The 16,130-nt window shown below is 43.7% G+C and overlaps 1 protein-coding gene across 1 annotated transcript; it reads left to right on the forward strand.

The window, feature by feature from the left end:
• The first annotated feature begins 12,018 nt into the window (after positions 1-12,018).
• LOC108099988 lies at positions 12,019-12,186 on the forward strand. Its single transcript, XM_017203685.1, has one exon. It carries the CDS (start codon positions 12,019-12,021, stop codon positions 12,184-12,186), a length of 168 nt encoding a protein of 55 aa, XP_017059174.1.
• The last annotated feature ends 3,944 nt before the right edge of the window (positions 12,187-16,130 follow it).

Genomic DNA, 16,130 nt, shown 5'->3' on the forward strand with positions numbered 1-16,130 from the left:
GCGCTTCCGAAAGACTTTTAAACATGTTGCCAAGAAAGTCCAAGAAGTTGGCCCGAAAGAAAAGTAGACGCTCCGAACCAAAGAGCCAGCGCACACACACACTCCCAGGCGGCCCCAAATGGTCAAGAGGCGGTGGCAGAGAGGAGAGAGCCCAGGCCGCAAGAGAGATCGCGAGCGAGTCTGCCTCAGCCGGCTGCGCATGCGCTCAAGCTTCTCGCTCTTAGCCAAGAGCACTGGGCCACGAACCGCGACGGAGGGATGAGTGCTGAGTGCTGAGTGCAACGCCACCAAGGCAGCCAGGTGGAAGTGGGTTCAGGTGTCAACCCGGCCAACAAATGATGCCACAGAATCCGGGAGCCACACAAATTAATTAAGATTACAAAAGCCAGAGAGCTTGTGCAACGCCTGCCATGCAAAAGGCGCCGACCTTTGACATCCAGCCACGAGGCCGTGCCGTGTCCCTCGCAGGCATCTTAAATATCAACAGCATTATCGGTCGTTGAGCAACGCCTGGCCTGCCCAATGGCTGGCCAATAGGTGGCCAATGCTGGCCAATTGCGAAACGAAAGCACACTCGGTGGCAGCAGCATAATTGGGCCTGGGAGAAATCTAGAACTGCAGCTGGCTACTGGCTGCTGGCTGCTGGCAACTGGCAACTGGCAACTGGCGTCTGTGGAGCACTTTCTTTGCCGTTTTCAATTTAATGCATAGTTACAGGAAGAACGCACACACTGGCTCTTAGAAAGGCACACACATCCACACAGCCACACACATTTCATGGCACCGCAACTGTGCCATGCTTATCCTGGTGGCTGCCGTCATTGTTGTTTGTACTGCTTGTGCTGCGACGACAATCAAGCCCATATGTCGGAGAGTCCGGCACGTCTCCTACGGATATAGTACAGATATAGATATACATAGATAGAGATACAGAAACAGATACAGATGGAGATGGCAGCACAGACTCTTCAACTTGGCAGACAACGTTTCGTCGGATGGAAAAACGAATGGTTGGCTTTGCTAAATTACTAGCAACTTAAGCGCATCTGCGGTAAATTCAATTAAACAATTTACCATTTCTGTTGATTTTATTTTGCCAGTGAAAATAAGCAACATTTAGCACGTTGCTGCTTCTAGTGTTGCTCTTGCTGTTTGGATGTGCAACATTTGGCCAAATGAAGTGTGAGTATGAGTGCTTGGCTGTGTGGATCTAACAATTTGGAGAGTGTCGATGTTGCCGCTTGTGCTCCGGCTTCTGCCGCTAAGGCATTTACCGAAAACATCAAGTGTTATGCAAATATTTGGGTATCAACGTTTTTTTCCCCCTCACTCCAGCTCCGGATCTGACCATTTGATTTATCGCTGTGGTTTCAGTCGCCAGAGAAATTTCTACATCATTTCGCATAGAAATTTCTCATTATCCATGGCTCTGGCACAAGCACTTTCGTATACTTTCAATTTCCTCGCTCTACCCATTTATCAGCTAATTAAAAGATGCAAGCAGCTGAACCGTGGGCAACTAGCGAGCTCAACTAATGTGTTAAATGCTAAACTAATGCCAAGTTGCATTTGCAAGTTCACTAATTACATCGGTGACAGTCCGAAAATCTTGGAAACAGAAACAAGTGGCCCGAACAAATTTAGATTGTCAACTTGGGCGTCTGACCGACGTCCTTGCGACCCACAGACGACCAGACATGCCGTCAGTTGCGAAATTCGAAGTTTTTAAGCGATTTCCACTGGCTTTGCCGCCTGTCAGGGAGCCAAACCAAAACTGAAACATTATAAGTTTTCATTTCGCTAAACGAAGCCGAAATGCTCTGCACTGAAGGTATTTTTCGGGGTTCTGTCTTGTCTGCTTGTGTTATTACCTTCCTTATCAAGAGTAGCCAAAGATATCACTTAGGGGTAAAGTACTTGCCAAAGTAATTTTTTCAACTGAACCTTCACACGCCATCCAGCAAATGGTGAGCATTGACTTAGGGCATTCTAGGAAAACCATGCCATTTGGCAATACTCAATTAATTTATCATTTATCAAGTGGTCATTGCAAAAACAGAGACGTGAAGAGTGGCGTAAACCGAACCGGCGGCACTCGCAGTCAAATATCGCGTTGTTTGAGTGTCGGCAATCGGTTGCCATCGATGACAGCAGTGCCACCAAAGTGGTTGTTGCTGTTGTGCCACTGATGGCGCGCCTTTTGCCGCTTCTAACTGGGTAGCCACCGCTGCTCGTGTGCCATGCTGTCCTGGAGGAGGTTCGGGTCTATTACATCCACCCCCAGTCACCCAGACTCACTAAAAAAACACATTGTCCCTGCCAATAAAGCTCCCTAGTCATGAAGACAAGCTTACAAATACTTCAAGTTATTTCAAGTAGTATCCATTGCTTGATGTGGTATTGCAGCTTCGGTCGGGTGGGTTTTAAAATTCCCGACTGGTTAAAGCTGCGTTAAATGCCAAACATATCTAATGCGGATTAAGTTAAGATTGACTAGACTTATTCCAAGGTCTATTTTTTTAACATAGACCCAATCCCATCAAACCTTACCCCTATTTTTTTTACGTTCATAAATATAAGCAAAAATTTAAAAACGCCTCAAAGTTGATTTTTTTCAGTGTTGGTTTGTCAGAACGGCTGGCACCTCTCGACGCTTTTGCCGGGCTCGTGAATTTTGACATTTTCAATTGTCGCTCGCTGTTCGCTGCCATTTGTTGGCGCGGCCCCGCAATCGGCACTGCTGCCGTTGTAGCTGTTGATTTTCAGTTAATTTTTCATTTTGACATTTCCATTTGTCAATAATAACATGTTGACCGGACCGTTGCCCTCAGCCCCCGCGTCTGCAACATTCGGATGGGCGATTGGTAATTGGATTTCTAGCCAAAGAGGCGTCAAGTGGAATCGCTGTTCATTTAAAATGCATTATTGATTTGGTTTGATTTCGTTTGGTCGGCAGTTCAGACTCGTACTCGGACTCGGAGTCGGCCGCACCGCACCGCACCCACGTAGGAGAGGGTCCGGGGTGACGAATCAATTACCCGTCTCGGCCCGTCCCGTTAGGTCTGGGCCCACAAAGCCGCACGCTGACGCAGCATCGATGGAAAGGGGGATAGGGGGATAGGGGGTGGGGGTGGCAGGTTCTGGGGCGGGCAAGAGCAGCTGGGTCATCGCATCCACAAACGCAGCTCCCGTGGTAATGAGATGCAGCCACGGAGCAAGACTCGGGAAGCCGCCAGCACCAGTGGCAGTCAGTTGGGTCTCACGTAAATCCGCTTACGTTAAATGCTGGTTAAACAGCAACAGGCCGCACCAGCAGCCAACTCCATCTGCGCGCTCAATGGATTTAATTTCCTGCAAGAATACGCGTTGAAGCAGAAGTGAAATGCACTCGAGCCGACGATGCTACACTCGATACTTCAATACTTCGATCCCCATGGCGACACACAACCGAGGCGCAATCCATTCCGGCTGCAGACAAATGGAGATGCTGACAGCAAGAGTCTGGATAGACAGCACAAGTGGAGTGGAGAGCTCGCCGATAATCGGGCTAACAATCTCTGCCCGAGGCAATCGCTGTTGCTGCAGCTCGTCGACTTCCTCCGCTGCAGATGATGTTCAAGATGCCACTGCCGGTGCACATGCGCCCCTCTTGTGAGCCACTGAGACGCTTCTGGAACACTAAGACCTAATGATTTCAGTATCATGTTCAGAAGTTTCACATCAATTAAGCCCCTCTACAAAATGGTTATTTAGTACACTGACATGTAAAGATAATGAGTGCTTGATGAAATAAATATACACACGAGTTATCATAATCCATAAAATATAATAATTTATTTAGTATCAAGTGGATAAATGATTAGGTATTATTATACTGGATTATTTGAAAGAATTGAAATATATATTTAAAGGTATTCCCTGTCTAATACCAATACTCTTTTGAGCCACTGAAACGCGTCTAGAGCACCTTGTAATTTGAGTTCAATGTTCAGATGTTTCACATCAATGAAAACCTGTTACAAAATGATTATTTGGTACACTGATATGTTATGATAATAGGTGATTGTCGAAAATTCAGACGTCTGGCATAAAGTAAAACCTGTTTCAAAATGGTCTTTAAGTTCACTAATTACAACGAGTTCTTTTTGAGGTTTATAAAACACTATTTGATATGATACAAATATAAATATATATACGGATATAAATATACTTCGAGTACAGAATGATGTTGTTGGAAGCCACCAATTTAATAACTTTTTTAATAGCACTTTTGCGATCCCCAACTTATTAGCTCCCGTTAAATAAAACGCAGTTACCATGCAAGTTTCGACGCTCATCTTAAACTTATAAGTACGATGTCATCTGACTTGCAGGGAAATAACTCAGTCCAGTCAAGAGTTACAAGTTCTATAAACCGACGTTGTTCTGAGTGTGGCTGCTGACTCTGCGGTCTGCATAACGAAATAACAGTTAAATAAGCAAAAGTTTCCATCTGTCCCGCTGAACCTGAGCCTCGATTTCTTTGAAAACCCGACTAAAAGCCCCTGGCCCCTCTGCTTCTGGCCAATAGACCGAGATTCAGATGCAGACACCACGCGAGCACGCATTTTACCGTTTCAGTTTGAGAATGGAGTGTTGCGTGTTTGGGCCTGGGCCCCAAACATTTCGGATGGTGTTTGCACAGAGAAAAAATATAATTTCCAGAAATGTTGTACTCATAAACCCATAAAGAGCCCCGATGCCACATTTAAGTTAGTTGGTGCAGCTTGAGTTTCTGTGCAACCCTAAAATGGTAAATTTGACATATAAGCGATGTGTTGCCATTCGAAATGACATAAGCTTAAGCAAAGTTGAGCTTGTAAAAGAAGTTTTGTTGGCAGAACAGTGCATTTTTTTGTTTGTGTGCCTGGTTTGTCCGTTGTCTGTTGATGCTGTTGGAGCTTTTCTGGCTACATGTTTAACCGCAATCTCCTGAATGCAGCAGAACAGAATGCTAAAAGAGTTTTCTGGATGGAGAACGGAGCTGCGGCCAGTTTGGGGTTTTCAAAAGTTTACGCTTCAGAACTGCGCTGGGTACTTCCATCAGACAAGTTGAAATGCACACATAATTGCGAACTTTTGGAATATAGACCAGTGGTAGCATTAAGCAATTAATGTTTAATTGGGAAATTTCTAAAATTAGAGCGGGATTACAACATTAATCTGCACTTTATGCAAGCCTTCTAATGGCTGGTGGCAAATGGGGATTCGGGCATCGGATTCACTTCGCAGTCGCCTCCAACACACTAAATTGATTTATGGCATCCGGGCGGACTTGTATTAGTATCTCGTGTAGTTGGCGCATAAATTTATTAGGCTCTCACAATGAAACAACAAAAACTGCAGAAAAACAGTTTCCGATTGAATTCCTATAATTGTAATGATTGAACAAGAGCAACGCGAGGAGTGGGAGAGGCATCATTGGCAGCGCCAGCAGATATTACAACCAAATAATATGCTCAACATAATGGTCAATAGCCCCTCGACCAATAAATCAAATTTGGCGTTTGCCTAAACTATAAATTAAATGCTACAGGCTCGATAAAGGCCATTGTTGTCCGTCAGTGGCAACAACAACTACACCAACAACAACACGAGAAATAGCCGATAAAAGCCAGCAACAACTTAAATAATCGCTCGTAAATGCCTAGTGACAATAAAATTGATGATAAACCAAATTCAATACTTGAACATTTCCATTTCCAGTTTGTCAACAGTACACACAGAATAAACAGCAAAGCGAAATAATGCAAAGCGAAATCGCCTCGTCTGCTGGACGATTCTCCTTGGACGTCTGCCTCCTGGGCCACCAAATGCCCACAGAGTTGTTGCTCGGGGAAGACTAGCATAGTGCTACTTGAGCATTAAATGAAATTAATCCGACGTCTGCACAGTGGAGGGCTGAGCCTGCTCAAAAAGTCACAAATTACTCATATTAAATTGGGCCTTTTTGTGCACGATTGCCTAAACTATTTCGAGGGTGCATTCAAAATCGGTCTAGAAATTGAATCAAAAGTGTTTCAACTTTTCCCGGCTAGAGTGCCCACTGTGGCTCGACTGATTGGTTCTCCGGAGGCTAAGACGGCCCGCAACTGACTTTGTCGATTTGACCCGTCCCAAAGCAAATACAGCAGAACAATTGCCTACCCCTCCGAAGCCAACGTCTAATGACGGTGCACTTTGTCCGCCCCTCAACAGAAATCAGCTGCAATTATGCTGAAAACTCAAAACTGTACTTAATTCTCGATTTTCAATGGTAATCAATTCTGTAATTGAAGATTCGTTTGGAGGCTTCGGGCAGCCAGCAGTGGCTTATTGTCCCCCGTGTGACCGCATCAAAGTTCCGTTCGATGGGCATCTGGGATACTCGAGTCACAAGACTCTGATGTGGCATCCCGCTCGTTGAACAGTTTTGTGCTTTTAATTCTTATTTAAAATTGCCCGCTCATCTCTTAAGTGGGCACGCTGCATTTATTTTTATTTATTCATGTTCCTCGGCTTCCAACAGTTCTTTTTCGTCTGCGTTCTCCGCGTTGTTGCCGTCTTTTGAAGCCAAGCGGCCTGGACGGTTTCTGCTTGGCTTTATCAGAGGAAAAATATGCTTCTTATTAGTTTTGTTGCGCGACTGCGAGGCGACTGCTCTGCTTGAGTGCGCTCCGGGGCTATTATTTAATTATTTTGTCAATGTGCTGTTTTTCCTGCTTTTGGCTCCACCGGACGAAACTGAAAATAACAGCAATGAATTGCAGCTGCCAGAAGAAAAGGCAAAAGGAAAGAAGATCCGATTTGTGTTTTGCAGAGCTTCTTTTATTGATTAGCCTTGGGGATGTGTATTCCCAAATGGAAATGCATAATTAAATATATACACAGAGGACCTGTACGAATTTAATACAATTAAATATCAACATTAACATTGAATTAAAATAAATTATCCTGGGAAAATTGTGAGCATACATATATACGAGTACACCCAAGAAAAATGATTAGAAATCAATTTTCTGTTCTTGTTTTCTATTTTAAAATGCTTACGAAATATATTCTTATGCCTCAACGTACCGACTTTAACCCTTTCTCTCTATTTACATTTAATTTTTCATAATATTTCTAATAAATTTTATTAAAATGATTTTATCAATTAAAAGAAAAAGCCCATTTCATCGAATGAAATACGAAAAAGAACACCATACAGACTCTTGTGGTTTAAACCTAAATCAACAAACACGATTACATAATAGTTGATGTTAGGTACAGTATACCTTACACTTGGTATTACTGTGTATCGAACTAGAAAAAAATTTACAAGTTAAAAGCATTTTCTGGGTAAAAATGGGAATACGATGGTTATACGAATTAAAGGCTTTATTATGAAACGCATGTGCCTTCTTACAAATAAATATTTTTTGTACACTATTAACATACTACTTGTAAAAAATTACTCACTGCCATATGAAAAAAATCTATAGGTTTTATAAATTTATGGGCTTTGTACAAATACATACTTCATGAACTCGGATCTTCAAAAGAGACTTATTAAATTATAGTCAGTTCTTTTCCACTCGTTCTTTTCTCAGTTTCGCACAAATTTTTTTTTTATAAATTTCTTGTGTTTCTGGGTCAATTTCGCAGACGGAAGCCGTTTGACTAGAATAAACTTCGTCGACAAAGCTTTTCTTTGTGTGAGCAGCGAAAAGACATTCGGACCGGAATGCAGGCAGAGCATTATTTTTGGGCCTTTATTGTCTGCTTTTCTTAACACTTTATTTATTATCTTTTTCGCGGGCATTCTCTGTCAAAATATGTTCTTTTTGAACTCGTATTTTTATTGGACTTTATGTAGAAATGAGCCAAAAGAAAATCGACATCAAAAGGGCAAATCCATAGAAATGTAATTGGTTGGGTTTTGGAAATAATTAACTTACTTCTCTTTGGACACATGGTTTTGGGCGAGGCGTTGATATTGAAAGGAAATTATCAAGAAAGAAAACAAAACATTTTATCATTAGAATCGATGAACAAGTTATGCAAACTTTCGTAAAAAATAAAGTATGTATTTGTTTTGGTTGGCGCGATCATCGATGTATCCAAGTGCATGAAAAATGTTAACGTTTTGATTAATTATCTGTATTATTATGTTCACAAAAGCCTTACTTTTAGTTTTATTATTTTTTAGATTGTAGAACAATATTTTGTATTACCACCATATACATAACTGCCATAAAAAGAATTAAGAAATACACGTAGAAACTGTTATAAGTAGAGTTTAAATACATATCTACACACTGCAGCTGACATCCTGAGTATCGGGGTTATCAGGGTTATCTTAAAAGATCCTTTTTTAAAGTTCTTTTCAGCATACAAAATAAGATGCCAAGGCGAAGACGTGATCAGAAAAGGCGGAGGGAGAGAAAACTAAGCGCCTCCACACGGCTTCCAGCACTTTGCTCGGTATTCCAGCTGTACCGATTTAAGGAGATCTATGATGTGGAGTAGCCTGCAAAGTTCGTTGCTGTCAAATAAATCTTCTTCGAATCAGTTTATGTCTTCATGTTGCCAAAGCTCCAAAGTTGGAGCTGCCACCGAACTGTATGTTCCGGCCAAGTTTTGGCCGCGGGCAGTTGGCACTGCGCGCGTTTTTTGTTTTCGCATAATGGAAGTGACGAGCGGCTGTTGTTGCTGGCTGTGTAATTATGTTTTCATTTGAACATCAAATTTAATAGCGCCAGCCGGGCGTAGAACAAACTACTTTCATTTTACCGAATCGGCTGATTTTGATTTGATGGAGTGGCACTTATAAAGCACTTTTCTCGCCCAGACACACACACACACGCACACACAAACACACACAGGCACTCGGCACACACGCACTCCAATTTATTTGCACGTTGCGTGTAGGCAGAGACACCAAGCCCAAGCCCAACGCCAACAAGCCAGCAGCCATCGACATTCAACAGCCGGGGGCAACAGTCAGCGACAAAAAGCAACAGCCAGCAGTGCCTGGCGGATCGGAAAAAACAGGGGCCAGGAGCCCGGTGTCCGAGTGTCATAGCCAAGTCCACGTAAATTGTCAATAATGCTGCTTCGGCATTGTTGTTTTCCACTTTGGCCGTGATTTGATTTCGACCCTCCCGCACCGCTTATCGCCGGCGCTTGTTGACTTTTTCCTTGGCTGGGTTTATGCCAATAGCTTTTGGCCGAAATGTCACTTTTTTATTGCCTTTTTATGAGCGCAGCGTGTCGTTTGGCTTTTTCTGCCCGTTGTTTTGGCCCGATTTGGCTCCGTTACGGCTTGGCCCGGCGATGTTGTTAAGTGTGCGTCGCAACTTTCGATTAACAAAAATTATTTCACTACCTTAGTGCCCAAATGAGGGTCTTTTCCTCAGGTTCCCTCCCGAATTCCGACGACCTCAGACTGCGCGGAAAGCCCTTTCCCCGTGGAAATTGACTAAAGCGATTTAGTTATTCAGACGAGCATTGAATTCCCTTTTGCAGTCGGTCCTCGAGCCACTCAATTGGCCAAGTTAGATGGTGGCGTTTTATATTTCTGTTTGGCGCCGAGCAGATCTCTAAGGTAAATGTGCGCCAAGCATTTCAATTGCAGCCTTTTGATAAATGGCCAACCGGCAGAGCGGTGGGAGCGGCTTTCGTTGCCTAAACTACATTTGACGAGCGTCGTCAGTGCCGTCGTGGGTGAAAATGGCCAAAATGCCATTCAGCTTTCGCCCATTTGAAAGCATCGGTACAAAAGAGGCCGGCAGCAGCAAGTTGCACTGAGCCCAGTTAGCCTGGGGATCACTCGAAAAAAGCTGGCAAAGAACATTCATTAGCAGGTCAACGAAAAGGCGGAGTAACAGAAATCTCGCGAGATTCTTCGGGGCTATTGAAAGTCGTGGTGGCACCACTTCGAAGTCTTTGTGCCTTGAATTTCCCTAGACTGCCGATGTGCTTTCTTGCCAAACATTTCCCTGGGTGTAGACTTATGCGGCTTCCCCCGGTTGAGTGGAACAGCGGAGTATTCAAAGAGTTGTTCGCTAACTAGCTGGCTGGGCGAAGGCCCAAACAAATTTTCTGGCACAAGGTCAGAGCAGTTCTTCAAACATCTCGCACAGGCCCCACATAATTTCCCTGCCCCAGCGACACAGATTACGTGCCAGCCGAGTTCGTCATGCACGTTTGGAACTTGCCGCATGCAAATGGCATCCAAGTGGCAGGCTCCAGCCCCAACTGCATCTCCGAGTGGTGCAGCGACGCCAAGTTCTACCCGCCGCTGAGCAAGCCAATTTTCACGCCTTTGCCGCCAGTCGACAGTCGGCAGTCAGCAGTTTTACTTTCGAACCTAGCCGAACCGACCCAACTCCCACTGAGGGGCAGAGTCGGTCACGCATGCGCCTCACGTAGCGCGCTCACGTTTGTTGGCAGCGGCCCGTGGTCTGTGAACTTTCGTGAAAGTTCTGTCTCGGCGAGTGCATAAATCTCACAGCTAGCTACTGGTCTCTGGGACTGGGGACCCAGCCCCCAACCCGGCCTCTGGGATCTCGGATCTGAAGTCCCATATCTCGACCCTGGAATCTGGTGGATGCGATCTAGGTTCTAGACAATCGCTTCCCTGACTACTTAGCGGCTGCGGAGCCAGCGGTTCCCACATCAGCGGTGGCATTGTTCCGCCTACGCATAATTATGATGGTAATATAATTTACGTTTTTCGGGGAGATTCGCCGGTTCTGGACGCTTCGTGGGTGCGATTTGGGACTGGGCGGGGGAAACTGTTCTTACCGCAACCTGCAGTGGCCCTAATGGCCTCCGGTGGGGCAATAACGTTAATTACAACTTATTGGCATTTGCCAGCGCCAAGTCAGCGGCGCTTCTTCCTCGTCTATAATTTGTTTATTTTATAACATCTGCAGCTGCGGGGACTGCGAATGCGACTGCCACACACTCATAATGGGGCATTATGAGCGCGTACGTCGTCGCATTAAACAAACATAACAACTACGTGACTAATTATGTTGATATCAAACTTGTTCCCCGCCCCTTTCCGCCGCCATTAAAGTATATTCTCTTCTGGGCGAGTTTGTGCGAGTGCGAAGGAAAGTGAAATTAATGTTAAGTACGCGAGAAACATGTGAGTTCGGAGGGGCTTAGAAACTGTTTGGTCAGGATCACTCGTGTCCACGAAACGTGTTTCTGTTTTTTGATTTAGTTGAAATAAATTAACAAGCTGCAGATGAGATTAAAGCTGCAAAGTTACCGCAGATAAGGTCTCCCAGTCTGTGGGCTTTGGAGGTCCATCAGATCGAAGGTTCACTCAACCCGGCTGCCAACTTTCAACGCCGTTCGCTTGCTTAATTTAACTGAAAGTGATACTCTTTTCTGGCGATACGCGGCCAGAATTTTCACCGCGCACAACCAAGAAAGGCAGCGGCAGAAATGCACATAAAAAATAGTTGCACGTAATTTAGTAAAAGAAACGACAAAAACAGAAGCCAAAAACGAAACTACAAGCCGAAACGGAAACTTAAACGCGACCAGACAATAAAAAAGTGAAAAACCTGATGCAAATTGCCAGGCCTGCCCCTTCTATGCCAAGTGCATGGGAAAATATGTAAGCCAGAAATTAGACGATGACAAAGTGAAGAATGGAAACCGAAAGTGCGTAATTAATTTCGTTTTTCGGTGCGGACCAGTGAGAAATACTAAGCAGATGGGCCCACTTCTGGCAAGTTAACAACGCAATCGGATCGCAGTGAGACTGCCTACGTATGCGCGATTCCAGTGCCTGTTCTCTAAAAACAAAGTGCGAAAGTGCTAAATTTAATAAAAGCGTATTTTTAAAAAGCCTGTCAAAGGCCATTTAAGTCCCAGGACAAACAGACGCGCACATGGCGCCCTCCTCAACACCCACTCAGCCGCCCACTCCCACATACAAACACACACCATCAGCGCACACACAACCTAAAACAACAACCAACAGGGGCAAAACTGATGTGCGGTTTTGGTTTCATGGCTTACGGTTTTGATTGCTGCCATCGCTCAATTGATTTTTCACTAATGCCGTCGATTGGCAAACCCAAAACCGAAATAAAAGTGAAATGCAAAGCATTAAAAAAAGCAGAACTTAAACGCCAAAATAAACAATTTGTCAGGCGTTGATGTGTGCGTGCGATTTGTTTGAAGCAAACAATATATAAAAATCGCCGAGAAAGAAAGGAAAGAGCTTATGTTTGACATGAAATTAAATCGCATCCGAAATGGGAAAAGTTCCATGGGGAACAATAAAACTAAAATAGGATTAGTTGCGGTCTGTGCTTAATTTCACAGTGCGAAATGCAGCACCGGTTTCGGATTTGTATTCTACAATAATGCTACAAGTGAAAATAAACAATAAACGATACCGATACACATTTAAGTAGCGGCGGAAAATTGAAGCCGAACAATGTACGCAGATTGGGTCAAGTTTGATGGACTTTCTTAGCTATGAAAATATAATTTACCAATTGTTTATTAACCCCATAAAGTACATATATATATTCTTGGTCAGCATCACGATCTGAATCGAAATACGCCTGTACGTCTGTCCTCCTCTCTGTTTCTGTGGAAGCTAGTCTCTTAATTCTAAACATATCTTGCTGAAACTGTACCTAAGGTTGCGTAGTCATTGCAAGTGGTATATATGTATAGTCAGCCGGATCGGGCGACTATTTCTGAGAGATCGAAAAAAAAATTATCACGCCGTTGCTTTTGCTCATATCGACTGGATTTTCTCCAGATGGTGTTTTTTAACTAAACTCTAACGTCGAATGATGATTTTTAGAATTTCGAGTTTTAAAACTACCTTCGAATTAAGAATAAACAAGAAAGGAAGCTAGCTCCGGCAAGCCGAAGCTTATATACCCTTGCACTCATCAAATATGTCGACCAAAATGCATAAGAGCTAAACAACATCGAAACTATGACGATTTTTCTATTCATTTTCCATATTTTCGACTATTGTTCGTATGGCAGCTATATGATATAGTTGTCCAATTTTGATGAAATTTAATATGCAATTCAAGAGCAGTTAGAAAACTCTATATATTCCAAAAATTGTGCTTGTCTGACGAAAAACAACGATGGTTTAATTTTATTTCACATATTTCTATATAGATTTTTCGATCTTTCATATGGCCGCTAAATGATAACGTTGTCGGATTTTAATGAAATTTTTTTCTCGATTCAAGGGTTATTAAAAAACTCCATGTTTTAAAAATCATGCACGTGGGATTAAAAACAAAAAATCATCAAAAAATCATCCGATTTTGATAAAATTTTATCAAAAATTCAATAGTGGTCAGAAAACGTCATCTAGAAGAAATAAAGTCGATCTGATCAAAATCAGGGGCGTAAGAATTTTTTTATTTTATTCTCTTGTATGGGAGCTATCCTATATAGTCGCCCGATCCGGCCCGTTCCGACTTATATACTGCGTGCAATAACTACACACCTTTTGGAAAAGTTTCAGCAAGATAGCTTTAAAACTGAGAGACTAGTTTGGGCAGAAACGGACAGGAGGACAGACGGACAGACGTACAGACGTATTTCGATTCAGATCGTGATGCTGATCAAGAGTATATATACTTTATGGGGTCTGAGGTGTCTCCTTCACTGCGTTGCAAACTTCTGGCCAAAATTATAATACCCTTTGCTCTGCAAGGGTATAAAAATTTATAACAAGAAATGAAGCAGAAAAGCATGATTTTTTGGAATATAGAGTCTTCTAATGACTCTTAAATATCGAATTAAATTTAATACAAATCGGAAGACTATATCATATGGCTGTCCTCGAAATTTAGAAAATAAATAAAAAAATAGACTTAACTTTGGTTTTGTTTAGCCTTTATATATCTTGTTAGACATATTTGATTACTGCAAGCGTATATAAGCTTCGGCTTGTCGAAGTTAGCTTCCTTTCTTGTTATACCCTTGCAGAGCAAAGGGTATTATAATTTCAGTCAGAAGTTTGAATCGAAATATGTATGTACGTCTGTCCGTCGGTCCGTCTGACCGTTTGTCTGTTTCTATGTAAACTAGTCTCTCATTTTTGAAGCTATCCTGCTGAAACTTTCCCAAAAGTTGTGTAGTTATTGAACGCAGTATATACATATGTAAGTCGGAACGGGCCGGATCGGCCAACTATATCGGATAGCTCCCATACGAGAGAATGAAATAAAAAATTTTCACGCCGTTGTTTTTCATCAGATCGACTTGATTTCTTCCAGATGGCGTTTTCTAACAACTATTGGATTTCGTTTTAAATTTTATCAAAATCGAATAACTCTATCATATAGCTGCCATAGGAAAGATCAAAAAATATATATAGAAATAATGGAAAATTATAACGTCGTTGTTTTTAATTCTACGAGCATGATATTTAATATGTGGAGTTTTTTTAGTAACCCTTGAATCGAGTGCAACGAACTGATTTTGTTGCTTTGTTGTGCTCGCTACAGAATTGTGCGGCTAGCTCAGTTATTGTTGTGCGTTTGTCCCACCAAATTTATATGTCGTGATAGCCCAACTGGTGAATGAGAAGACAACTTTGTTTTCCGACTTCAAATTATTGATTCGATCGGTATGCTTATCGCGGTTGTTTGCCTCTCCAATGATCCCGCTCGATTGTCGCCGTTGATTTCTGGTGTTTCACGTGGGGAGTTAGACTATCTCCAGGCGTATGCGGTCGTACTGCAGAGTAACCGAAAGAGCATTTTAACTGGAGCTGGGCACTCTTGAAAACGTTATCGCACAATTTCCGAGTAATCGATCAAGAACACGCCTAAGTGTTTCATGTATCAAACGGCGCTCAGGAGAATTGCAACAAATGTTTGTTGGCGTGGAACAAGGCCAGCTCCATTAGGCATTAACCCACCGGGGACCGAGCGTGTTTTCGTTAACTAATACACACATTAGAGATTATGACACGCGCTCGGCCTTGTGAATATACCCGCAGAAACAACAGACAGTTGCATAAATATGTGTTCACGCATGAGCTGGCTTAACCGAAATCATTAATTTTAATGAACAGGATATTGAAGCTGCATCATCTAGCGGCAGTGGGGGATGCCCTCCAGCGGGTGGTGCAGTGGCACGCACTCCGGCCCACTGGCCCATTGGCAACCAGGACCCACCGACATCAGGCACCGCACACCGACTAATGAGCGTCTCGTGGGTGCGGCCCGCCACTAAAAGCTCGCATGTCACCGAGCGGAACATAATCGACACGCTAGGCATCAATGTCATGTAACGCTGGGTGGCATGGGCCTGACATTTGCAGTGACCTTGGCGCGGCGCTTAAATGCGGGGTCGCCGGGTAATGCTGCAGTAATAAACACCCCAAACGGATCTGTCTGGGTCTCCATTTCCAATTTGCAGTCGTTGAACCAGCCCGCCCTTCAGGTGACTCCTAGCCTCAATATGCCAGATTTTCTGTAGCCTCGATTGGCTCCTTTTCTCCTTTTCCTCCTTTCCCCTCCACCCCTCCACCCCTCCCCCTCCCCGCCACGCCCACCAGGCACGTGCTTGTTATGCCAACAAGCTGCCATTACTCAACCGCTCGCCAGGAAGCCTTCGACATGCTGCACTTATAATTTGTTGCGGGGCAAATAAACAATAGGCTCCTGTCGGGGGATGGGGTCAGCAGCGGGGGCGGGGGCTCGGCCGGCTTGTTTGAGCTGCATTCAGGATGAGGACCAGCACTGGACTTACAAGTCCGTCTGGGCCGCAGGTCGTTTATTTTGGCATGCCTGCATGCAACTTTCATAAATACTTTGCGACATGCAAGGGCTACCCTAAGGTTCTCTTACGAAATCAAATATGTAAAAACCCTGTCACACACACCGGTACGCTCATGTGAGTCGCATGTATTCGTACTGATACACGCTCCTGCAATGGCGTTTTGAATTTCCGCTTCCGGCTATTTTAATATTATAAGCGGAGGCATTTTGTGCTTCGCTCAGCAAGAGGCGAAACCCAGGAGCTGGAGCAGCAGCTGGCGGAGTTTGTCATACGCCGTGTGTGCCGTGTGTATCTCGAAATGGGTGTGTATGTGTGGGTGTGTATGG

Source organism: Drosophila ficusphila, unplaced genomic scaffold, assembly GCF_018152265.1.
Source record: "Drosophila ficusphila isolate 14025-0441.05 unplaced genomic scaffold, ASM1815226v1 contig_414, whole genome shotgun sequence".
In the NCBI taxonomy this organism is placed as follows: Eukaryota; Metazoa; Arthropoda; class Insecta; order Diptera; family Drosophilidae; genus Drosophila; species Drosophila ficusphila.

Coding starts and splice junctions, on each gene's coding strand:
- LOC108099988 (XM_017203685.1), top strand. CDS start 12,019: ATGTGCGGTTTTGGTTTCATGGCTTACGGTTTTGATTGCTGCCATCGC.